This window comes from Hyla sarda, chromosome 4 (genome assembly GCF_029499605.1).
Source record: "Hyla sarda isolate aHylSar1 chromosome 4, aHylSar1.hap1, whole genome shotgun sequence".
Classification (NCBI taxonomy): domain Eukaryota; kingdom Metazoa; phylum Chordata; class Amphibia; order Anura; family Hylidae; genus Hyla; species Hyla sarda.
In genome coordinates this window covers 253,440,932-253,468,376 of record NC_079192.1, presented here as the reverse complement: position 1 = coordinate 253,468,376, position 27,445 = coordinate 253,440,932, and the positions used below count along the sequence as shown (strand labels likewise).

Here is a 27,445-nt window from a genome sequence, read left to right as displayed (position 1 = left end):
TCTGTCTTTTTTATCTTTTAGATACATTTTAGAAATATTAGATGTGTTGTATGACTTCCAACATGGTTCTTTTGATGGGAAAAGCTGCATGAAGTAAAGTATGATTCTTAAGTGCAGCTGGAGCCAAGATGATGGCCATATTGTGTGGTTTCCTCTGATTGTTGGACACTGAGCACAGAACGCTCAGACACCATTTAAAAGAATCTGAATTTTTTTTCATCACTACTTTATACTTTTTCGAAAAACTTAAACTAGGTCTTCATGTCAAATAGTTATTGTTGAAAAAACCCCATACCTGTCAGACAGAAGAAATGGGCAAATGTCAGGAACTGGTGGAGTGGATGGTCTGAGTTTGGAGAGAGCCATGATATGCTCAAATGTGATGTCCGTTTGAGTGCTCACATTCACAAGATGCACCTCCTGGGAACTCCCATGAGCTCTGTTAACCGGTGTTCGTCTTAATACTTGGACTACTATTGGGTCTTTAGCATTACGAAACGCTTCAACTGCTTCTTCGTGAGTTGCTTTTAACAGATCCTTCCCATTAACCTATACCAAAAACAAAATATTACTTTAAGGGATTGTTTACCATGTTTTTATTTTATATCATTGTAATGTTGTTACATGAAGAATAATAATTCACCCCAAAAAATTTGTTTATTCTGTAATACATTTTAACTTAACAAACATAAAATCCTTCCTGTTTTGTTTTCTGTCTATTTATCTGTAGTTGAATTTGAGGAATCTTTTATCCACCCATGTTTACAGCAAATAAAATTCAGAAAAATACTAAAGACTTTTGTTTGCAGACAATTTAGGTATAACTGTAATTACAACCTGCATAGGAATAAAGCGACAGCAATTGTAAACCTTACCCACTTACATCTATTTTACATTTTTCTTTGCAGGTCAATCATAAAGTAGAAAATGGATTCTAGAGAGAATCTGTTTAATGCAAGCAAGGAGGAAGCCGGCTCGACTGAACTTCTAATTCTGTGCACGGACTCGCACTGACCCAGGTGCGTAATCAGACTTGAAGAAATGGAGGAAATCCGGCATACGAAAATCCAACTTTATTGGGCAATAAAAGCAGGTACAAACACGAGTAGGAACATCAGAAGGACATCTGGACGCGTTTTGGATGGATACATCACCCTTTATCACAGATAGCTCCAAACCCTGAAAGGCTCCCTTAAATAGGAAAAAAAATCCACAGGGTGGGAACTTCCTGTCCAAAACTTCACATGTGATCAAAATGATGCTTAAAATGAGCACATAAAAGAACATGAAAACAGTCATGAAAACCAAAAACATTGTAGCGTTTTCCACAAATGTGGCAAATAGAGAAAGTTACTACAGGTACAAGAGGAGGCAATCTACATAGAAAACTATTGAATATAGAAGCCTATAGGCAATTTATGTTAAAAACGCATGTTCCCACAGGTCTGAATGTCAGACAAGAACTTTTACTTCATTATTAATGTTACTGTAAAATGTAGATGAAGGTCTCCTTAGTACAGATTAGATCTGATATGTCTATGTCTCTTATTTGTTATCATTTGTCTATTTATTTTTCTTGTCTATGGTTTAGTTGATGCAATCTTGCATATTTCAGCAAATATATGTATACTGCATATATGTCACATATTTAGTATATATATATATATATATATATATATATATATATTCTTTTGTTATTATTTATTTTTCATTTTCTGCACTATGTGCAGCCTAATATTTCTGCTAATCAGCATATACATCACAAGATTGCATTATACATTCTACATCTTACTTCGAGTCTACTAGCATTATCACCAGATCATCTTTGTGGAAAAATGTGGAATGATTTTCTTTTACATCCAAATGTTTTTGGTTTTCATGTTCTTTTATGTATTAATTTTAAGCATCATTTTGATCACATGTGAAGTTTTGGACAGGAAGTTCCCACCCTGTGGAATTTTTCCCTATTGAAGGGAGCCTTTCAGGGTTTGGAACTATCTGTGATCAAGGACGATGTATCCATCTGAAACACGTCCAGATGTCCTTCTGATGTTCCTACTCGTGTTTGTACCTGCTTTTATTGCCCAATAAAGTTGGATTTTGGTATGCCAGACTTCCTCCGTTTCTTCAACTCTAGAGAGAATACCTCAAAAACAATCTGGAAATTCATATTTTTACCATTAAACTTAGCAAAGATATTTGTGCCGGCAGTCAACTGAGCAATTGCAAAAAAAGTCACTTTTTAAAGGAAACTCAATAGATGGCTGGGTTAGAGTGTAGCTTGGTCTTAAATTTCATGTTCATAGAAATATTGCATTAATCAAAGAAGACAATAAAGTGTACCTGGACTTATCTCGGTCATTATTGATCATTACCTGGACTGATGTCTATAATTACTGGCAGATGTCTGCTGCTGATGGCAGCAGGAATCAGCTGGTTATGGTGCCGACCCTACCTTACGTGTGAGCACGTAAAGTGTACCTCTACAATTTTAGACATATTTATAAGAACTGACTTTAACCTGTTCAGAACCCAGGGTGTAATTTTACGCCCCGGCGCCCTGGTACTTAAGGACACAGGGCGTAAACTTACGCCCTGGCGGTTTCCGGGCAGAGATCGGAAGCGGATGCCTGCTGTAATGCTTCAGCAGGCATCCAGGGCAAACGCCGAGGGGGGCCATGTAGGCCCCCCATGTCGGCGATCGCCGCAAATCGCAAGGGAAATCGCCGTTGCGATCTGCGGCGATACCGGGCTGATCGGGTCTCTGGGACTCGACCGCCCGGTAATTTTGCATGATCTCGGCTGTCACAGACTGGAGCCTAGGAGCGAGGTGGCAAGCCGGCCACCTCCTCCGATCCCCTGCGATCCGTCGGTTAGTTAACCGACCAATCGCAGGGGGGGGGGGCGGTTACTTCCTCCCGTCCTGCCCGGCCCCTGAAAGTCCGGAGAGGACGGGAGGAAGACTGGAGGACGCGGTGGGGGACGGGGGAGTGCTGGGGACCGGCCCCGGTACTTACCTCGTCCCTGAAGACCCGGATCCCGGCGAGGAAGATGGCGGCGGCGACGACAGGTGAGTAGATCTTCAGCCGCGGTCGGGCCCTTTACAGCAATGCACGTCGCCGTAAAGCGACATGCATTGCTGTAATGGGACCCTGTATACTACAACTCCCAGCATGCCCAGACAGCCCTTGGCGTCTGGGCATGCTGGGAGATGCAGTTTTGCAACATCTGGAGGTCCACAGTTTGGAGACCACTGTGCCCTTCCAGATGTTGCAAAACTAGACATTCTCAGCATGCCCTTACTGTCTAGGCATGCTGGGAGTTGTAGTTCTGTAACATCTGGCCCTTCAGATGTTGCAGAACTACAACTCCCAGCATGCCTGGACAGTTTTGGCATACTGGGAGTTGTAGTTTTGCAACATCTGGAAGGGCACAGATTGGGAACCACTGTATTAGTGGTCTGCAAACTGTAGTCCTCCAGATGTTGCAAAACTACAACTACAAGCATGCTGGGAGTTGTAGTTCGGCAACATCTGGCTCTAAAGTTGTTGCCGAACTACTACTCCCAGCATGCCTGAGAATGTTTGGGAGTTGTGGTTTTGCAACAACAGGAGGCACACTGGTTGGGAAACATTGTCTGTTTCCTAACTCAGTGTTTCCCAACCCGTGTGCCTCCAGCTGTTGCAAAACTATAACTACCAGCATGCACTGATAGACTGTGCATGCTGGGAGTTGTAGTTTTGCAACAGCTGGAGGTCCCCCCCCTGTGAATGTACAGGGTACACTCACATGGGCAGGGGGCTCACAGTGATTATCAGGCAGCAAGTTTGCGATGCAGCAAATTTTGCGCGGCAGCGGAAACTCGCTGTAACCCCCCCCTGCCTGTGTGACTGTACCCTAAAAACACTACACTACACTAACACAAAATAAAATAAAAAGTAAAAAAAACACTACATATACACATACCCCTACACAGCCCCCCTCCCCTCCCAATAAAAATGAAAAACGTCTGGTACGCCACTGTTTCCAAAATGGAGCCTCCAGCTGTTGCAAAACAACAACTCCCAGTATTGCCGGACAGCCGTTGACTGTCCAAGCATGCTGGGAGTTTTGCAACAGTTGGAGGCACCCTGTTTGGGAATCACTGGCGTAGAATACCCATATGTCCACCCCTATGCAAATCCCTAATTCAGGCCTCAAATGCGCATGGCGCTCTCACTTCGGAGCCCTGTCGTATTTCAAGGCAACAGAATAGGGTCACATATGGGGTATCGCCGTACTCAGGAGAAATTGCCTAACAAATTTTGGGGGGCTTTTTCTCCTTTCACCCCTTATGAAAAGGTGAAGTTGGGGTCTACAACAGCATGTTAGTGTAAAAAAATAAATTTTTTACACTAACATGCTGGTGTTGCCCTATACTTTAAATTTTGACAAGAGGTAAAAGGGAAAAAAGCCCCCCAAAATTTGTAATGCAATTTCTCCCGACTACGGAGATACCCCATTTGTGGGCGTAAAGTCCTCTGAGGGCGCATAACAAGGCCCAGAAGGGAGAGTGCACCATGTACATTTAAGGGGATTTGCACAGGGGTGGCTGATTGTTACAGCGGTTTTGACAAACGCAAAAAAAAAAAAAAAAAAACACATGTGACCCCATTTTGGAAACTACATCCCTCTCGGAATGTAATGAGGGGTGCAGTGAGAATTTACACCCCACTGGTGTCTGACAGATCTTTGGAACAGTGGGCTGTGCAAATAAAACATTTTGTACAGCCCACTGTTTCAAAGATCTGACAGACACCAGTGGGTTGTAAATGCTCACTGTACCCCTTGTTACGTTCCTCAAGGGGTCTAGTTTCCAAAATGGTATGCTATGTGTTTTTTTTTTTTCTGTCCTGGCATCATAGGGGCTTCCTAAATGCGACATGCCCCCGAGCAAAATTTGCTCTCAAAAAGCCAAATAGGACTCCTTCTCTTCTGAGCATTGTAGTTCGCCCGTAGTGCGCTTCAGGCCAACTTATGGGGTACCTCCATACTCAGAAGAGATGGGGTTACAAATTTTGGGGGGTATTTTCTGCTATTAACCCTTGCAAAAATGTGAAATTTGCGGGGAAACACACATTTTAGTGAAAAAAATTATATATTTTTTTACATATGCAAAAGTCGTGAAACACCTGTGGGGTATTAAGGCTCACTTTATTCCTTGTTATGTTCCTCAAGGGGTCCAGTTTCAAAAATGGTATGCCATGTGGAGGGGTTTTGCTGTTCTGGCACCATAGGGGCTTCCTAAATGCAACATGCCCCCCAAAAACCATTTCAGAAAAACGTACTCTCCAAAATCCCCTTGTCGCTCCTTTGCTTCTGAGCCCTCTACTGCGCCCGCCGAACACTTTACATAGACATATGAGGTATGCGCTTACTCGAGAGAAATTGGGCTACAAAACTAACAATCCATTTTCTCATTTTATCCCTTTTGGTCTACAAGAAAAATTTGGTAGACTTTTGGTCTACAAGAAAAATTTGGTCTACAAGAACATGCGAGTGTAAAAAATGAAGATTGTGAATTTTCTCCTTCACTTTGCTGCTATTCCTGTGAAACACCTAAAGGGTTAAAATGCTGACTGAATGTAATTTTGAATACTTTGGGTGGTGCAGTTTTTATAATGGGGTCATTTGTGGGGTATTTCTAAGATGAAGACCCTTCAAATCCACTGCAAACCTGAACTGGTCCCTGAAAAATTGTGATTTTAGAAATTTTGCGAATAATTGGAAAATTGCTGCTGAACTTTGAAGCCCTCTGATGTCTTCCAAAAGTAAAAACTCATCAATTTTATGATGCAAACATAAAGTAGACATATCGTATATGTGAATAAAAAATATAATTATTTGGAATATCCATTTTCCTTACAAGCAGAGAGCTTCAAAGTTAGAAAAATGCTAAATTTTCTAATTTTTCATCAAATTTTGGGATTTTTCACCAAGAAAGGATGCAAGTTACCACAAAAATTTACCACTATGTTAAAGTAGAATATGTCACGAAAAAACAATCTCGGAATCAGAATGATGACTAAAAGCATTCCAGAGTTATTAATGTTTAAAGTGACAGTGGTCAGATGTGCAAAAAATGGCCGGGTCCTAAGGTGTAAAATGGCTGGGTCCTTAAGGGGTTAATACAGCAATGTGCATGATTTCTCTAAGTTAGTTTAATTTGGAACTTGCTGCTGGAAGACTTTTATTTAGTGCCCTTTCTCATGGTTCCCTACCGCATATGACTGCATTAGGAGAGAGAGCTTCCCAGTCTAATGCTGATGCTGGGTACTACAGAGGTGGAGCACGAAGCTCTGTCTCCTAATGCACAGTTGAGGGACGATGAGAATGTGCTCGTTAAAATTTCCTCCACCAAATTCAAAATGAAAGTCATTTATTGCTGCATTTTTCATAAAAGTGACGAAAACTGTATATCAAGAACAATTTTAAATAGATCATAGTGTATATTCACTAGTGTGTATTCACTAAAGAACCAAGAGTCAATAGTGCAATACATGATTGTAACCAGGCTTTTAAAAACAGATACAAACTATCCTAAATGTTGTATCATTTATTATTGCTGAAGCATGGACATGGTTTTGTCACTAAAGCAGAAGCATTTTATTACAACCAAGATCAATACTTTAAGGACTAACAAATGGCTAAAACATTTATGCCATTAATACCCTATATGAACTCAGTTAAACTACTGGCCATATAAATATCCTCTTTTTACTAGTAATGCATTTAACTTTTTGACCTTTAAACAAATCAGCCTTAAAGCTTTTGTATGGTGCAAGCAGTTATGACACTGTGAAGTGTTCATCAACACATAGCTAGTTAGCAGTAAAGGTCAGTAGTGTATAAATCACTTTCTCTACTACTCAAATGGAAATAATTGCATTTTTGCTCTTTCCCAGAGGTAGATGACTTTCCTACTACATATACTGGCCTTAAGGGTACTGCTCTTTTTTAGTTTTCTTCCTACATCCGGCTTCTCATTCAGTGTATCATTTGATGGCTATATTTCTTTTTACCTAATTTTGTTTTAAGTTCTCTTTTTCTCTTTTTCTCAACACCTCAACTCAACACAAGTCTTATAATGACAATAAAGAGAGTGTGTCACTATCTTCATGCTGCCTAAACCACAGATAGCATGAAACACTGACATGGACCCTTAACACAATGATCTATGATGTACTCGAAACAGATGCACCAATTCAGAGTAACCTAAAGATAGAACTTTGGTTTTGGGGTGATCCATGGCTCTGATTGACAGATTCCTCCCTATAAGCGAATAAAGAACATCAACTAGTTCTTTTTAGCTATTTACTGTTATAAAGCACCAGTCAGCTGTCTCAAACAGTGTGTCCTCTATCTGAAACAGTAAGATGGACTTACTGTTTTTCTCCATCTATTACCATATCAAACCATTTGGTAAGTAGATTGGAAGGAGATATAGCGGCACACCTCTATGAACAGTAAAAAATCTTAAGCGTTCATGTACCTTTGGGCCTCCAAAGGAGATACAGGGATGTGTCAGCCACCACTTTGTGCCGTGGTTGACAGTAATCTGCGAATGGAGCAGAGATCTCTCTGCATGGAGAGAGCTGGGTTGCCAGGGAGGAGCGTTCTACCCCCCTGCAAGATCAGACACTTATCCTCTATCCACAGGATTCTGTAGATAAGAAATAAATACTCATGTACTGAAGTTCCCCTTAAAAGGGAATTCCAGGGAGTGGGGGATGGAAAGACACTGCAGAAGTTAGGAAAAGAAGATATGGGGTGTTGTTTGGTACAGTTGAATTAATAGACCTGTTTCTAAAACAGGCTTTGTTGAAAAAGCAAGCTCCCTAACATACTCCTAAAATTATGTTTTTAATGAATGTAAACCTGAAGTACAGCTGAAGTACTTTTAACTTCAATTTTGACTTATCAAAATACATTTATTAGACTCTAAAGGGAAGAAACCTTTATTTCCTTTAGTAGCATGACTTGTGCAGGAAATTATTTGTGACCAAATCTAAAACTGACTGATTTATCTACAACTGTCTATTATAGGTTTAGCCGAAACCTAATGATCACTTGCGGCTTTTTGCCCTTGCTTCTCTCGGAATAAAGCTAAGGATTACAATCTCTCTTCCCTTTCAGGGAAAAACTCTTTCAGTCAAGGGCAAAGGTGAAGAAAATGTAGGTAATGATCACTTTATAAGTGTAATTGGTTTCCCTATTATTCACTAGTATACTGTAACTAACAAAAGCATGCCAGGTAACAATTCAACCTATGGTGATAGTACTTAAAATATATGAAATATGAAAATCAACAGTACACAAAATGTACTTGTTATAAATCTTAGTTTTTTAATTATGGGAGATCTTATTGTTTTTCTTTCCAAAGTCCTGAAGAAACAATTTAAAGTGTTACCGTCAGTAAAAACAACTTTTGACAAGTAATTTAGACATGAAAAAAACGTTTATCACATGCGTCTTATTCCTGAGACCCACTACAATCATGAGTCATTAACTGGGAAGCGGCAACATTGCACTCCTCTCCCATTTTTGCCAAGAGACCTGTAAACTTCTATGCAGAAAAAAAGGACTGATCTCTCGGCCAACATATGAAGAAATTGTTTTAATGACAGTAATGCTTTGTTTACACTGTGTAAAATAAATAGCAAAATCTGACTATAACTTAGGAATCTAATAATGGGCACAATGAAAGTCTATGAAAAAGTGGCACTCACTGTTTAAAAAAGCTCCTGTAATTCAAGTATTCGAATAATGGACGTGTGTGAACTGAGCCACTTTCCTATAGATTTTCATTGTACATCCGAATCAATCAGATATTATCACATCAGACCTGTCCCTCCCTGTTGGGACTCACAATCTAACCTTAGTATGTTTTTGGAGTATGGGAGAAAACCCATGCAAACATTGTGAGAATTGTTGCCCTAAATAGATCTGAACCTCAGCAATGCAAGGCATTGTTATCACAATTATCGTATTGACACACAGAATAAAATTCACATGCCATTTATACTGCATGATTTCATGCTTTATAAATGAAACCCAAAAATCAAGACCCCAAGAAATTGCAGAATAAAGATTGCCTTATTTCTCTATGACCCAAACTGAATAACAATCAGGCCTGTTCTTGCAGCATTATAGATAATGCAAACAATGGCACATATGTACAAATCAAGTATGTAAGACATTTACATGGGCAGTGCTGTTCTTCATTCAGATGTGTGGGACAAAGTTTGTTTATTAGGTTGCCATGGCTATTTGTGTACAGTATAAGTAGGGTTACGAAAAGTTGGGTAAACTTTCAGTAAGCATTCTGGAAATACCCATGCACCTTTTTAACATATGAAAAAAAATTGTTAATTTAGAGTAAATGCAATGCTGTCTAAAATAGGTCTCATATATGAAAAGTACTTAAAAAGCCTTTTAAAATGAACATGTTTTGAAGCACTTTCCAGCACTACACTGAGTGTACTTGTGAATGCTTGAACAATGAAAGTTCTTTGCAAATGAGTAGTTCAGTTAAAAATGTAAGTAAAAAACATATAATTGTCTTAAAAGCGACAACATAAGGCTTTTGGAGACTAGAGAAGCACAACCTACACTACTGAAATATACACATTACAATTTACTATAAACATATTACAACAGTAATTTTGGTTGATATCAGAGAATTCTCCAATTGTGGCCAATACAGCATCATTCCCTCCTACACCTAACAATGCCTTTATGAGTCACAGCGTATTTTGGCAACACAAGGAGAGTCTTCAAAAGCTTGGAAATTCTGACCCATATACAGTAAGATGTAATGAAGTGTGTGTTCTGACTAGAAATGAGCAAGGCGAGCCAGTAGAACTCACCTTGAGTTTTGCTCAGAACATTGGCTAAAATAAGGGTTGTAAAACATTGGCACATTGCCTGACTTGCATTGCATAAGCCTGGTGACAGCACTATTGTAGGAAAAGGGATGAGAAATGCATGGAATTTGGGTGTCTAAATGCATAAGATGAGGAAATAGAACTCCCAGGCCAGTCAGGAGATAAAACTGAAAAAACACTGTGCACAGCATTGCTCAGAAAGCTGAGCAGCGAGCAATGCACAGAACAACTCACTGTGAAACTACTGATTCCAGAAAGCTATCACACTACAACACAAAACAATTTGAGTAAAGCATTGTGCAGTTGTCTGACCTCAGTGACCTGCATTAGTGTGTCCAGTTGCTGTACCACTAATGCCAGCAGTGTGACAGGACAACAAATCCATAAAGTATTTCACACTACAACACAAATCAATTTCTTTCACCTGTATTTTGTGGGTTTAACCAAATATAGAGCATTTCTAGCTTGGTTTAACAAAAATAAAAAATAAAAAAAAATTAAAAAAGACTTTCTAGCAGTGTACATTCACTTGGCCTGTTATGCCATGTGACCTGTATTTTCTGGGTTTATCCAAATATAGAGTATTTCTAGCTGGTTTCAACTAACACTAGTCCACCACTACCTGCTGTCCATGTGACTACTAAAACTACCACCAGTCCACCACTGCCTGTTGTCCTTTGGATACATTTAACACTAGTCCACACCCCTGCTGTCTGAAGTCTACTACAGCAACCAATAGTTCACCACTACCTGCTGTCCGCTGGCTACTACTACTACCACCAGTCCTCCACCGTTGCTGCCGCTACTACCAGCAAGGACTACACATGCACCACTCGCCATGATCCCAAAAAAGAATAATGTTTTCTTTTTTTCACTATTTTGACACACCAATCCTGTTGTAACTCCCAAAAAAGGAGAATGTTTGATGATTTGTTTTCAACTTTTCTGTGTTTACTAAAGATATATATATATATATATATATATATATATATATATATCTTTGTATTTTGAGATGCCAATCCACTTACTACTCCCAAAAAGGGAGAAGTTTGGATAATAAATCTTTACAACAGCCATTTCTTGCTGGGCTAGTGCAGTGTGTTTTAAACAAGCTGTTAGTTACCGTGGGTTACTGTATTTCACCGCTGACATAAAGCTTTAAAAGAAAACACTTTAAAACTACTGAGTATATTCCTAAGTGAAAAAGTTCATTTTTTTAAAAGTTCTGCGAGGCCAGCAAACCAAACTTTTCAAAAATTTGCGCAACTTTTTTTTTAACAAAGCCAGCATAACTTTTTTGCAGCAATTTGTGCTCTAGAAGTTTTTCTGTGGAATGGACCACACAACTTAACCCTCGCTTTTATGTGCATCATTGTGTCCTGGGTGCCAATGACCCTGTTGCAGGTTCACTGCTTGTCCTTCCTCACATATAATCAGAATAAAACAAAAATAGAAACAAAAAAACAAAGCACATTTCATGCAGTTTCTTTGACAAACATTATACATCTAAGAAAAGAGACAGGTGTATAAATCATTCTAGAAAATCAATGGTGTTAACAGAATTTACTAGTGTATTTGCTTGGCTTTGAAGCTGACATGACTGCTATAAAAAGACCAGGCCAACAGGGAATCACAATATAAAGAAATAAATCTTTGCTTTGAGGTAGTGACCTACCACAGGGTATCAACACTGCAGAAATAATATGTAGCAGTAGATATCCACACATCACACATCTTACCAAGGCACGTTGGATATTCTGCTATTAAGGGTGATGAAAAAGCTGCCTTTTATTTTTATCAGTACAATGTTTGTTTTATGGAACTTTTAGACTATATATATATATATATATATATATATATATATATATACACAATTCCCTATGCACTTTCTGTTTAATGTTATATTTTAACAGTTTGGGCATTTCTGCATGTGGCGATACCACATACATTTACATTATTTTTATTTATATTATTTTATTTGAAAAATGAGAAAAGGTGAGTGATGTAAACCTTTCTTAGTGAAGCTGCTTATTTACATTTAAAATACTTTTTTTCCAAAATGTTTTTGTCCTCATAGGAAGCTATTACCTGCAATCCATCGATTGCAAAAATTGAACTATGCTGTGCCATAGAGTAGCACTGATAAGTGTTATCGACGCTGTACTTGTACAGGCTGCTGAGACTGCCTGCATACTTTTAGCGCCGATCGGACGACACAGAGGCAGGTAGGGCCCCTCATTCCATTATCTCATCTGATCGGGACCCCGTGATTTTCTGACAGTGGTCCCGATCAGCTTCCTTAGCCAACAGACAAGTGCATTTGGTCACTTTTAGATTTCAAAATTAACTTTGATCATGGCATCTAAAGGGTTAATGCCAGACAACAACATGATCATCATTAGCGATGAGTTCTGGCTGCTGAAGGAAGCTGATAAGCTGACCGGCTTTGAAGCAAGCTGAGCTCTCACACTTGCTAAAGGTCTCTTCTGCATTGCATGTCATTAAGAGGTTAAGGGTAAATGGAGAGGACTCTGGACTCAAGTCCAAGCGGCAACTGGCTGCTTTTAGTAGTCAAGGACATGAAGTGAGCTCTTAATCCCGTTAACCATTTAGATGCAGCTGTGAAAGCTGATTGGTCATTTGGTAAAGAGGTTTAGATTGACAGCCTGAGGCCTTTGCTAGACCTTCATGGCTTTCGGAACTCTGTTATTAATGTCTATTGATGCCTAGAGTCTACGGGATATGGCAGACTCTACCAATATAACACAAATCTAATGGATCAATGCCGTACATGTGTACTGTATCGATCAGTATAAGCTATCGAATGGTTGCTCATAAAAGTCCCCTAGGGGGACTAGCAAAGTATAAAAAAAACTAAATTAAAATGTTGAAAATAAATAAATAAAAAAAAACATAAATAAACCTTTCCCATAAATCAAATCACCCCCTTTTTCCATATTTAAAAATGTAAATAAATAAACATATTTACCATGTACAAAATTGCTCAAACTATTAAAAAAACACTATTAATCCTTCACGGTAAATTTCACAAAAAATACAAAATGACAGAAGTGCATTCTTTGTCACATCACATCCCAGAAAAAAAAATGACAATAAAAAGCAATCAAAGGGTCCCACCTACCCAAAATGGTAAAGTAAAAAAACAAAACATGGCATAAAAAATAATTTCTAACACAGCTTTATAGGTGTAAAAATAAAAAGGTTATTGGGGTCAGAATATGAAGATTTTTTTCCTTAAAGTTACAATTTTTTTTTTCACCGCTCAGTGAATGGCGTAAAATGACACGGCTCCTCAAATTTGCTAAATTTCATTTTTTTCTTTATTTCTCCTTACAAACTATTTTTTACTGTTACACAGTAAATTCTATAGTAAAATAAATGATGTCATTACAAAGTACAATTGGTCCCACAAAAGAACTCTCACATGGCTCTGTAGATAAACTTAATAAAAGAGTTATGGTTCTTAGAAGAAGAGGAGGAAAAAATGTAAATGCAAAAATTAAAATTTCCTGGATTGTTAAGGCGTAAGCATGATTCACACTGTCATGTGTATCCCTCATTTACTGTGTATATGAGTTATTTCCTAAAATATGACCTCTTCAATCAAACAAACAAGAACATCCAAATATAACCAATTCTGTAGAAAGCAATTATATGCAAATAAGCTAATACCAGATTCAATGAAACCACCTACTAAGATTGAAAGGAAAGGCAAGTGTCCCGTTACTCTTGACCCTCTTCTAGAATAAAGGGACATGCATCAATAAAATGTCTACTCCATGAGAGATTTACTATTTTCAATCCATTTGAAGAAAACAAACCATAGGCTCTCTAGTAGACAGGTCAAGGCTTCCTTAAATTGTTTCTGCCTGGGGTACGCCATATTAAAAAGAGTAGCTGTTGTCATATTTTCAAGAGCTATTATAACAAATGGCAGCTTTCATATGCAGGAGTGAAATATGTTTAGTATATATCCTTGAAGAGGACAGAGAATCTGTACAATCCAAATATTTTATGACTTCTGATCTAATGAACATGAAAGGACCTTATGCTCCCACTACATTTGGTTACCCAACAAAGCATTGCAGATCGGCTCTAAACCAATTCAGTGATGCCACGCTGTATTGTATATCATTCATACTAATGCCTTCCACTAAATTATCAATAAAGCAAAGACAGATTCCGCAGCACTTTACAATTTTTATTGTTAAAATAAAGACAAGTATCAGACATTACAATTTACACACTAAAGTGGTTGTTTATTAATGGCCAAATCAGTTGGCATGTTCTGGGTGGAGAGTGGGCATTTTTAGCCTGGCCAGGATTTACTACTCTCAAAAGTTGCACAGTATTGTGCAAAGTCTACGGCAGCTGGGATCTGGTATAAAAGCCTTCACTGCTGGAGTGTGCTAGGTGTATCATTTATCATTCAATGTATTTATCATTCCATGGTCATGCAATGATAAATGCAGACTTTTTCTGTGTTTTTGCATTATTTTCTGTCATTTTTTTTCTTTGTGTGGAAACCACATTTGTATCTCCTCTGGCAACCTCAAAACACCAATGCAAAACCCACATTGCTTTTTAAATGGCATTTTTGGATTCCTATAGAGGTCTATGGGAAAGAAACCACCATAGTAGTAAAAATACCATAGTCTTATCATGCTGCAATTTTCAAAATCGCCCACTGAGCCCAAAAACGCCAAAGAGGAATGAGAGGTGGGTATGGAGTTTCAAAAAACATTATCGACTTGCAGCTAACATCTGGCCGCTGTGGTTTTCTTTTTAACAAAAAAAACACAGTGCAGCATGCAGGACTGAGGAATGATACAGGAATATGAATGAACAAGACAGGCTGTGTTCTAACACAGCAATTGTCATGATATTGCATCATGAAACATCACATAGGGCAGAGAAGAGTCAGTTCTAAGCTGACCCTGAACCTCTTTCCCTGTCAACTTACACAACTGCCCTAATGGCAGCTCACAATTGGGCACCAGTCACTTTGCTAACTATGGTGCAGGGGCTTCATAGTCAAAACCATAAACAAGAACTGAACAGCTCGAGGGCACAGTCAATAAACCAGAATACAGTATTACAGCAGGAATACAACAAGACATGAACAAGACAGGATAAACTTGGAATTATATGCGGTACGATTTTTCCAGGGATGCAGGAGATGAAAAAGGTTAGACTGAAGAAAGGCACTCAAGGATCTACAAATACTAGAATGACAAAAACAAACGCTCAAATACCAACTGGTCTAAACACGGACCAAGAGAAGGATACACAGAAGGAATTTAAACTAGATGCAAAGCAAACTGACTCCTATGATATGGACTAAACGAAGCTCAGGAAACGGATCTAACACTAGAAGGAACAGGATAAACTACAAACCCAACTTCCAATCTTTGAGGGAAATGCAAAAATTGCACTAAGCATAAAACAGGTCTGAACAGCGGTCAAGATTTAAGACTCACAGAAACAGGGTTAAACATACACCCACAGAGAATACTAAACAAGACACAAATTACACAGACTAAACCAGACGAGGTACACATAATAACAGGAATATCACAATAGAGTTAAAATCTAATACTGGCCAAAAAGCCATGGCAATACAAAGTGCATGTGCACACACAGAGTGTGGACAATACAAAGTGCAGAGAGAATTCAAAGCAGCAGCCCCAGTTGGAAGACAGAGCAGGATTCAAATTGCCAGAACTGTTGACTCTTTCCAGACTGGCCAGGTGCACTTTTTGCAGCAATTTTAACAAGTAAAAAAAAAAAAAAGAAAAAGAAAAAAACATAAAAACTTTGATTGTTAATATGTTATGTGTGAACAGCTGTTAGGCTCCGGGGAGAGCACCCTAAATTTATTAATCAATTTTTCTTCCTTTTTTGTTGTTTCAGATATGTGTATGCTGAGGATTAAAGGGGTACTCCACTGAAAAACATATTTTTTAAATCAACTGGTGCCAGAAAGTTAAACAGATTTGTAAATTACTTCTATTTAAAAAATGTAATCCTTCCAGTACTTATCAGCTGCTGTATGTTCCACATACAGCAAGTTCTTTTTCTTTTTGAATTTCCTTTCTGTTTGACCACAGTGCTCTCTGCTGACACCTCTGTCCATTTTAGGAACTGTCCTGACAGGGACAGAGGTGTCAGCAGAGAGCATTGTGGTCAGACAGAAAGGAAATTCAAAAAGAAAATAACTTCCTGTGGAGCATACAGCATGTGATAAGTACTGGAAGGATTAAGATTTTTAAATAGTCGTAATTTACAAATCTGTTTTACTTTCTGGCATCTTTTGATTACATTTTTTTTCCAGTGGAGTACCCCTTTAAGCAAACTACACGATTACAGTATATGCTGCGTAATATATATTTGTTTGTTTGATGCACTGCAATAAACCTAGAAGCAAATAATAAAGTCAGTCAGAGTTTAACTTTGTGCGACTCAATAAATATTACATTTATATTCAAGAGAGGTGCAGCACTCTCAGACAAACCACATGGATTATAGCCATTTCAGCAAATGAAATCACAAGTTGTATGCTGTACGGTACAATCCAACCCTGGGCTAGTTAGTGAATATGTTGTTATCATCTTGCTTCATCAAAACAATTAACACTTGTGGCCTTTATAAATTACTTTCAGCAGATAAAACAATCACATGGAAATTGCTCTGTGTTCTTCAATGTTTCATGGCGGTGCAGATTGCTTTGCATTCCGATGTTATGATGAACATTCAATCAGTAAGGATTAATTATATGGCACTTGGAGCCTATTAGATTCTGAAAGTACAACTTTCATGCAAAGTGTGCATGTGGCCGACATGTGGATCTTAAAAAAATAAAAACATTTCATTAAAAACACTAAAGGAATGATTCAACTGTAAATATAAGAAGCTCTCAGAAGGGCTTAGCATTGCTAATTAAGTATATGTTTAATCAAAGAAGTTGTGGTTATAATGAATGGTCTAATTAGCTAAGAAAAAACACAGATATCCTGTAAGGGTATGTTCACACGTACGCAGATTTGATGCGCAGGATTTGATGTGCAGGATTTTCTGCTGCAGATTACATAGTAAACTAAATGACTGAGCACAGATTCTAATCGACAGTTACAAATCCTGCGCATCAAATCTGTGCAGGATTCTGTATGTGTGAATGTACCGTAAAAGAATACTCCTTCAAAAGTGAAAGGCTTTCTCCTTTTTAACATGTCTAAAAGTTTTGATCGGTTGGGGTCTGAATGTTCAAACTCAGACCAATCGCTAGAACGCGCCAGAAGAGAGCGCAGAGCTGAGCACTTCTCCCCCTGCTCTCTGTGCAGGCAACCAATGTAAGTTTTCTTCAACTTGTGGCAGAGTCTAGAGAGAAAGTGTTCTTCTACTGGTTCATTCTAGCAATTGGTCACAGCCTCAACACTCAGACCCTGACCAATGAAAACTTGCTCATTTAAAGGGGTACTCCGGTGGAAAACTTTTTATTTTTTTATTTTTTATGAACTGGTGCCAGAAAGTTAAACAGATTTGTAAATTACTTCTGTTAAAAAATCTTAATCCTATTAGTACTTTTTAGCAGCTGTTTGCTACAGAGGAAATCCTTTACTTTTTGAATTTCTTTTTTGTGTTGTCCACAGTGCTCTCTGCTGACACCTCTGTTTGTGTCAGGAACTGTCCAGAGTAGCATAAGTTTGCTATGGGGATTATCTCCTGCTCTGGACAGTTCCTGATACGGGCATCAGATGTCAAAAGAGAGCACTGTGGACAACACACACAAAAAAATATTTTCCTCTGTAGCAAACAGCTGCTAAAAAGTACGGAAATAATTAAGATTTTTTAATAGAAGTAATTTAAAAATCTGTTTAACTTTCTGGCACCAGTTCATTTAAAAAAAAAAAAAAAAAAGAGTACCCCTTTAATTTTCAGATAAATCCTAACCAGTAGTTTAAGGAGACAATTCTTTTGATTTAGTTTTAAAAGTTAACAGAGCAATACAATACATACACTACTATAGAGATGTTTTTCAGTTTTTTGCAGTCAGCTGTTTTTAAGCCCAGTAAACCTTAAAGGGGTACTCTGCCCTTAAAGGATAGGGCATAAGATGTTTAATCTCGGAGGGTCCAACCGCTGGGTACCTCGTGATCTCCAGGCCGGCACCAAAGCATTCATGTCTATAGGAGAAAGTGTGACGACGGTAGTTGTCAGTCATCCAGAAACGAATGGAGTTTGCTCAGTGCATCAGATTACTGGGGTGCAGTGCCGGAGATCGCACGGGGACCCACCAGCGACCCCCCACAATCAGACATCTTATCCCCTAAGATAAGATCTTTAGGAGGGGAGTGCCCCCTTAACACATCCTGGTATACTACTGCGATACCTTATTTTGGGAAATTTTCCAGATTTCCAAATTTTATATGTATCACTGATAAGTTTCCTTAGGACAGAAAACCTTAAAGGAGCTCTCTAATAAAAAAAAAAAAAATAGAGAGCTCCTTTAAGTAAGTCAACAAAGTACCAGTCAATCGTCAAGTTGGACTCCCATCTATAGTTTGATTGATGCAAGAGCACCTTCTTGTATACCCAGCATGTAAAATAATGCAGGTGGTGCAGTGTACCAATGAAATGCCAACCTTATTGGTCTTAATCGGTACAACTGCTTAGAACTTTGATGGTGACTTCGTTTTTTGATGAAAATATCACCACGATAGATTAGATATGTCAGTGCACCTACTGCATGAAGCATTGAAAATATGCTATTAATTGCTGATACATAGCTGTGATAGTAAGTCATTTAGTCAATTTACTCCCATGCTCTTACAAGATATGGTATTATACATTCATTAAATCAAGCTTGGGGCAAAAGACTGATAATGTGAGTATTTTAATATTCTTGGTGCTCTTACTAGAACTGCATGTCAAATATGCAGCAAAGGAGTAAAAGTGGAACAGATTCAAGATGCTTCTTCTGCCTTTGATTTAATTTCTGAGTCTATTTAAACCAGCAAATTCTCCTTTAAGCCTGTAGCTAGAAAATAAACGCCAACTCTAGAGCAAGTTTTTCCCCTCCAATCTAGTTCTATTCCTTTCTTCTGTCAAATTATTATTTTTATTATCCCATAATGTTTCTCAAGGCTGTATTTTTAAAAATTCTATGTGTAAATAAGGACAGCTAATGAAAGATATTTTCCAACACAAAAGTAACAAACCAACCAGCATGTTTCTTAGGAAGAAGTAATAAACGTATCAATACATACAACAGCAGAAAGAGTGAGGTATGCTCACACAGCTGAATTTTCGTCCGGAATTCCACAGAAGTATTCTGCAGGGACGCTTAATAGGATTCTGATGCACTGTTCACACAGCTGAATTTCTGCGCCAAATGTTCCAATTCCGACATCCACAGAAAGAATAGACATGTCTATTCTTTCTGTGAATTGCACAAGGAAATGCATTGCTGTCTATGAGATAACCGATTTTCAAACAGTCCTAGCGCCCACCGGATTAGTTAAATGTGCGGAATGTTATACGTGTTTTCCATGCGGACATTCCGCACATTTTCCACCGTTTAAACCAGGCCTAAAAGCTAACACAGAGCAGACAAGAGTAACTGTTGCCAGGGGACTGATAAATTACAATAGTCTAAACAAGTAGCACACACTCCGCTCTGCTGTCAACCTATTACATGAATTCTTCCTATAACATAGTTTTTCTTTTATAATGATACATCAATTTTAGTTTATTTCTCATTCTATCCCCTAATAGTGGTCTGCATTTTAACAATGCACACAACTAATAAAGTTGCTGCACTCAGCAAAGGATCCTTAAAGAGGTACTCCCTGGAAAACATTTTTTTTATATTAACTAGTGCCAGAAAGTTAAACAGATTTGTAAATCACTTCTATAAAAAAAAATCTTAATCATTCCAGTACTTATCAGCTGTTGTATGCTCCATAGGAAGTTCTTTTCTTTTTGAATTTCCTTTCTGTCTGACCACAGTGCTCTCTGCTGACACCTCTGTCTATTTTAGGAACTGTCTGGAGCAGGATAGGTTTGCTATGGGGATTTTCTTGTACGCTGGACAGTTCCTAAAATGGACAGAGGTGTCTGCAGAGAGCACTGTTTTCAAACAGAAAGGAAATTCGAAAAGAAAAGAACTTCCTGTGGAACATACAGCAACTGATAAGTATTGGAAGGATTACGATTTTTAAATAGAAGTAATTTACAAATCTGTTTAACTTTCTGGTACCTGTTGATTTAAAAAAAAATATTTTTCCAGGGTAGTACCCCTTTAAAGGGGTACCCCGCCACTAGACATGTTATCCCCAATCTCCACCGTGGCACCCCTGTCATCCAGTGCATGGAGCAAACTTCTCTTTGTGCTGGGTGACTGGCGATCACAATCATGTCTATGGGAGGAGGTGTGACAGCTGTGTACTAGCTGTCACTGTCCTCCCATAGACATGAATGGAGGGGGTGTGGCATCACCTCACGATCATGGAAGTACCAGGCTTCCTTGACCATAATGCCGCAGCACTGGCACGAAGCGGCTGGGCCCATCATGATCACACATGTTATCCCCTATCCTATCCTTATTTCATGCCTATTGGACCCTTGGCCCCTGAATTTACTATCCAGTGTGTTCCTTTTTAACAGGTAAGTTTATTTATCAATTTTATCAATGTAGAAGAAAGGATTTTAAGTAATCCTTTTATTGCCAGCAAAAGAAAAAGCACCAAAATATTGAGAGTAGATGTGCGTCCTGGTGCCCCCGTACTTAAAGGGGTACTCCAGTGGAAAAAAAAAAATTTCAAATCAACTGGTGCCAGATTTGTGAATTACTTATGTTCAAAAATTTTAATCCTGCCAATATCTATACGGCTGGGTTCACATCACAATTTGAGCCTCCAATGCACAGATACGACTTTTTTGAAGCTTAAATCAGCTCAATTTGTATCATTGCACGGTCAGGCAGTGGACGGCTACAGACCCATTAACTTCTATGGGACAGTGGACCCAATCATAGTCAGCTAGAGACTCTGATCAGGTAATTTTCTGAGCGGATCCGATTTTTGACACTGACTGAAAATTGTAGTTTGTCACAAACCTGTTGCTTTTCATTTCTAGACTCTATACAATTCCTGCCAGCAATTGTAGATCCCAAGGATACACAGACTTTCTTAACTGCACCTTTGCTAATAACCTTATGATTCTTCTGTTGCACCATTAAGAACTGCTATGCCTCACTATATGAACAGGTCAACAATTCCCCCAAGGAACTGTGTGTCACCATATTGAAAGAGGAGTTGTCCATGTAGATGAAATTTCTTCCAATACTTTGGTGATGCTGGGGTTCCTTGGCTTAGATTCCAATCCCCTTCAATCCACTAGTTTATTGTTTAGAGTGTACAGTATATTGGGGCCCCTACTGTCTCCAGTACTTCTTTCCAGATCTGGTTTGTACTCATGTATTCCCTACTCCTGTACTCCTCAACTATATTAGGACTTTACATAAGCAACCTCCAAAGAAAAGGCTAAGGCTCATCCCAAGCATCATTCCTGTGATTGTACCATTTTTCTCCCCCCTGGTCATTTTCTCCCTCCTAGAATTTACCTACTGTAGTTGTGGCAATTTTCACCCATGTTAAAGAAAACCATCAAAGATTTCATACAGAACATTTTATTGCCTGCTGGAGCTGGATTCTTTTTGTTTAGAAAAAAAGATGGATCCCTCAGACTTGACAATGATTATTAAGACCTAAATGAAATTACAGTGACTATTAGGACTTCTCTTCATTTCTCTCTAAGCTGTTTTTGTGTATCAAAGTGTCTCATTATGCAGTGGCCCGGTACGGGAGTTGCACCCCCATACCCCTGCTGCCCTGTCCGGCAGCCTCCCTACAATGACCCCTGGGCCCCCTCAACACCTGTCCCATTGTATACATGTCTTTTGCTTGTATTATCTTTTATAAAATTTTTGAAAAAAAGGTTTTATTGCTTGAAGAAATGTTAAAATGTGATTACCAGTTGTCATGTGAGTTGTCATGTGAGTGTAACCCAGTGAGGTATCAGTGGTGTCACCTAAGGGTGACCTATGGGACCCCTCAGAGTCTCCCCCATATAAGCCCTAGGTGGCCCTCTGCTCTCTTTCTTAGTCTTTGTTGAGGTCCAGTGCAGTCAAGTCCTAGGAGCGTGTCTGGAGTCCATAGGAGGACTCAGGGGCGTCACTAGGTCAAATCATTCTGGGCCCCTGCCCCAAATGCTAAGCCAAGGTTCCCTGAATGTCAGCTAACATGCACACGGCCATTTTTTTGTTTTTTTTAGGGCCACCTAGGTCCATGGATGGACCAGCTCTGACCCTGTGCCACCCCTGCTTTTACAATTCTAAAGTGGCCACAGCGCCGACGCAACCCGAGCTGCTCAATAGCGCCGGCCGTGGCCACATTAAGACCATGAGCTTGCTGACCCGCGCAGGAGGAAATGGATGTCACGTGTCAGTGGTACAGCGCTCTGGGGAGCGGGCGCATGTGTGGGCCATCAGGGTGCCTGCTGCTGCATTCCCTCCTGCCTCTCTCTGCACTGACTCTCTCACCAGTCAATCAAGGGTGCCTTGGACACGGATGGGAGGAGGGGGCGGAGTCTGTGGGAGAGGACCCTGAACGCGACCATAACCCAGGAGAGGCCGACGCTGCTGTGTGGAGGTAAGAGCCGGGGGCTGCTCCAGATATTACTTCAGTGGACATTGGATAAAGCCTCCAAAGTGTAGGGACAGCTGCCTCCTTGTGCATTACACCCACAGGGTTTCCCAACCAACCGGGGTTCCTCCAAGCAGGGTTTCCCAAGCAGGGTGCCTCCAGCTGTGGCAAAACTACAACTCCCAGCATGCCCGGGCAGCAGCTGGAGGAAGCCTGGTTGGGAAACACTGCTGTAGAGCAGTGTTTCTCAAGCAGGGTGTCTCCAGCTGTGGCAAAACTGCATCTCCCTCAGGCTGTCCGGGCGTGCTGGGAGTTGTAGTTTTGCAACAGCTGGATGCACCCTGGTTGGGAAACACTGCTGTATATTGATGGTCTGTAGAGCAAATAAGGAGAGGTGCAGTACATATGCAGTGCAGTTTCCCCACCAGCCTGGGTGCCTCCAGCTGTTAAAAAACTACAACTCCCAGCATGCCCAGATAGCCAGAGGGCACGCTGAAAGCTGTATTTTTGCAACAGCTTGAGGTACATTGGTTGGGGAACACTGCCTTAGAAGTTACAGACGTACAGAGTAAAGATGGTGGTGAGGAGATGCAGATATGCCCTGCTGTGTAAAGTACCACGTACCTATACCTCCTCACCACCATATTTACTCCATCTGTAACTTCTAAGACAGTGTTCCCCAACCAGGGTGCCAGATGTAGCAAAACTATGGCTGTCTGGCTGTCTGGGCATGCTGAGAGTTGTAGTTTTGCAACAGCTGTAGGCACCCTAGTTGGGGAACACTGGTATACAGTTTAGACACTAATATAAATCCATGCACATACAGGGTAAGTAATGTAATTTTATACAGTGACCCCAAAAGTAGAACAATGAGTGCAACTCTTGAGCTCTAATGATTATTCTGCTGGTGAGGTCACTGTGTAAATACATTACATTACTTATCCTGTACTGATCCTGAGTTATATATCAGACAGGAAGCTCATATCTTATGCATTAATCTTTCTTTCTTTAATGCTCATAGCAGAAACATCATGCAATTTTTTCAAAACAAAAAACTACAATTCCCAGCAGTCCCCTGTACACTCCTCCCCTCCTAGCCTGACTGGCTGCTATAAAAGGGGGCTGCTTGTAGATCCTCTTCCTCTTTCTTTCTGCTCTGGCAGCAAGTTAAGTATATTGTCTAGTATTTGTACGTTATATATTTTCATATTTATAATATCATATATATAATTTCATTATTGTATATGGTCATTCATATAAGATTTTCATATTGTTATTTTGTACGTTTTATTGGTTTCATCTATATATATAATATATAGCTTTCATCTGCGTGCAGGTTGTGTGTCATTTACCGCACACACCTCCACGCTCCTATTTACTGTCCTTATCTTCTCTCCTCCTTTCCCCCCCCCCCCCTCTCTCTCAGTCTGTTCTTTACCTTACTCAATCTCACTTTGGGGGGGCCCTTCGCGCGTCTTCTTGCCAGTTTTTCCCGCCGCGATCCTCTCTTCGCGGGCTCAGAGTGTCGGAGGCGTGGTTTTGTGACGCACTCCGGACACTCTCGCTTACCTCATAGGCCGCGCGACCTATCACAGCGCTTGTGGTCGGAGTCTCGCGAGACTACGGTCGCAAACCCTGTAGCTGGTTTACGCCCCTTCTTCCCGCCCCCAGTGTTGTGCGAACGGAGTGAGGGAGCGCCAGCATCGCGTACGGTCTTTTGTGTGCCTGCGGCTACATTGCTTAATCGAGCTATCTTGTAGTAGGCTTCCTTCTCTACCTGCCTAGTCAGTACTACTGTGAGCATAACTCGGTGTGAACAGGTAACATAGACCCAGGGTCTGTTACCTCATAGACTTATCTATAGATACCGCTATTTATATCCTAGCTACTTGTAGCTTATTATACTATCATGTCTGAAGATAATCATTTTGTTACCCCTGTACCCATATTGTCTGGAACTGCTGGTGGTACTATGGAGCTAGACGCTTCCCAATTTATGTCACCTTCACAACTTCAGGACCTTATTAACAAATCTGTCCAAGCTGCTTTAGCATCAGCTACTCTGCCTATTAAACCACAAGCCACTACATCGGGCATCCAACCTACAGGGGGTACAGCCCGTTCTAAACGGAAACACGTGTCAGCCCAACTCGACTCCCCGACAGGGGAAGATAATAATATGTCCCAGACAGGACCCAACCCGGCCTGTCACGCCCCGCATCAATCTGAACAAGTACGACCCTTGGGCCTCAAGGAGACAATAAAGAGGCATAAGACCACCAGACGGTCTAAACCCAATTCTTTTGACACCTCTAATGATGACTCATCTACCGCATCGGAGATGGCTGATGATGATAATTCAGAGTTTGCGGACTCAGATGCGGGGCTCATGGCAGACTTCGATGATGCCACAACAAGCACGCCAAACGAGGCGATTTTAGATACACTAGGGCAGCCATTTTTCAGCCCTGATGCTATTTCGCATCCACGTTCAGGAGACTGGGCACCGCTACCTCAGGTCGCTCAGTATATAGAGTTCTGGACCAGAAGGGCTATCGACCGGTCCAATCGCAACAAATTACGGGCAGAATGCCCTAGACCTTTTATTGCTAAAAAAGTGACATTAACGCCGGAAATAGATCCCGTCTTGCTCAAATACCTGACGCGGTCCGGTAGATACGCAAAGAAAGGGATTGAGCGTTCTTTTAAGCTCATCCAAGACAGAATTTTGGATATGTTAGGGCCACTGACCAAAATTCTAAATTTATCGGAACAGGCGGCCTCCACGGCCCAACCGGTCGATTTGGAGCAACTAAGAGGCTGGGCCCAAAGGGCCTTGTGTATGCTCGGTAGTGCAAATACTACCTGCTCTATTGAAAGGAGGAGATCAATCCTCATGAAACTAGAGCCTCAACTGTCACATTTAGCTGAGAGCGAACCAGGTCCCTCGGCCGAGGGAATGTTGTTTGGAGAGGACTTACTTAAGAATATCAACAAATTTGTGTCCCTCTTCACAAGCCTTGACAAGGCCCAATCTTCACTAAAGAAGGCGGGCCAACCCGTCAAGGTTTTTGGCAAGGCCGGCAGAAGCAGAGGCCGATCTGCCGGCCGCAATGCTTCTTTCAGGCCCTACAATAGACCAGGGGCACAACAATACCAGCCCGTACACCAACCGTATGCTTTGCCAGTGGCTCAACCCGCACCATTTTTCCCCCCCCGGGGTCGACCATGGAGAGGACGCGGGGGACGTGGTTATCCCAGGTCACGCCCGACAACTGGTGAGTACCCTTCCACTTTCACTACCAAGTACCTTAGTGGGGGGCAGGCTAATGTATTTTACCCACGTCTGGTCCACGATTACGGCAGACGCCTGGGTTCTCAACACGGTGATGGGATACACCGTAGAATTCCTGTCTGTGCCAGTTCTAAATGTTATTCCACAACCAATACGGTTTTCTGTTCAAAATGTAGCCCTCATAGACGAGGAACTACTAGAACTTCGGACAAAAGGGGCTGTTCTGGAAGTAGACCCCCAGTCTCCAGGTTTTGTCAGCAACCTCTTCTTAGTCAAGAAGAAAGACGGCGGCTATCGCCCGGTGATAAACTTAAGAGATCTAAACCAGCATGTGACATATCGTCACTTCAAGATGGAAGGCATCCATCTATTAAGAGATCTTCTGCGGCCAGGAGACTGGCTAGTGAAAATCGACCTAAAGGACGCGTATCTCACCGTCCCAATGCACCCTTCCTCACAGAAATTCGTAAGATTCCTGTGGAGAGACCGAATGTGGCAATTCACTTGCCTTCCATTCGGTTTGTCATCGGCCCCGTGGTGTTTCACCAAGTTAATGAAACCCGTGGTAGCTGCTCTTCGGAGCAGGGGGGTGAGACTCATAATATATCTGGACGATCTACCGATCATGGCACAGTCCAGGTCTCAAGCTCTGCTACACAAGCAGTGGACAGTGGCTCTGTTAGAGGAATTAGGATTCCTCATCAACCACAAGAAGTCGGTGCTACATCCGGCCCAAGAGATGGAATTTTTGGGTTTTCTAGTGGACACCCAACTAGCCGTTTTACGTCTACCAACATCAAAACTGGCTCTGATTCGCAAGGAAATCAGAGCGGTTTTACGCAAGGGTCAAACTTCTTTGAGACTGATCGCACGGATAGTCGGCTTACTGTCGGCTTCCATTCAGGCGATTTTCCCAGCTCCACTCCATTATCGAGCACTCCAACGCCTCAAAACCCTGCATCTCCGGCAGGGTTTACGGTACGCCGACGAGGTAACACTATGTCCCGAATCGGTGTCGGAGTTGCATTGGTGGTTGCGTCATGCCGTAGAATGGAACGGCAGGACGATATTCAACTCCTGTCCGGATGTGATCATAGAATCCGATGCGAGTCGCCAAGGCTGGGGAGCTCGTTGCGGGCAAGACTCCACCGGAGGGATATGGTCAGAAGAGGAATCTCTTCTCCATATCAACGCTCTGGAACTCCTGGCAGCGTTTTTCGCTATCAGGAGTTTCCTGAGACAGAGGTCCAATTGTTGCGTATTATTGCGCATGGACAACGTGGCGGCAGTACAATATGTCAACCGCCTGGGAGGCACGAGATCCAGAATTTTGACGGACATTGCGTCCGACTTTTGGCATTTCTGTCTGTCCCGGAATATCTTTCCTATAGCGGAATATCTTCCAGGGGTCGCCAACGAGGTGGCGGACTGGAATTCTCGCTACTTGATCGACTCCAGCGATTGGACCCTGGATCGGTCGGTTTTCCTGGCGCTCCAAG

At 40.8% G+C, this 27,445-nt stretch overlaps 1 protein-coding gene across 1 annotated transcript in view; it reads right to left on the bottom strand.

Moving 5' to 3' along the window:
* The window catches only part of PDZRN4 (PDZ domain containing ring finger 4), a 155,615-nt gene that overhangs the window by 55,808 nt on the left and 72,362 nt on the right, over positions 1 to 27,445 (bottom strand). Inside the window, exon 2 of the mRNA XM_056573943.1 lies at positions 296 to 549. Within this exon, the coding sequence (XP_056429918.1) occupies positions 296 to 549 (254 nt within the window). The remainder of the gene's footprint in view (positions 1 to 295; positions 550 to 27,445) is intronic.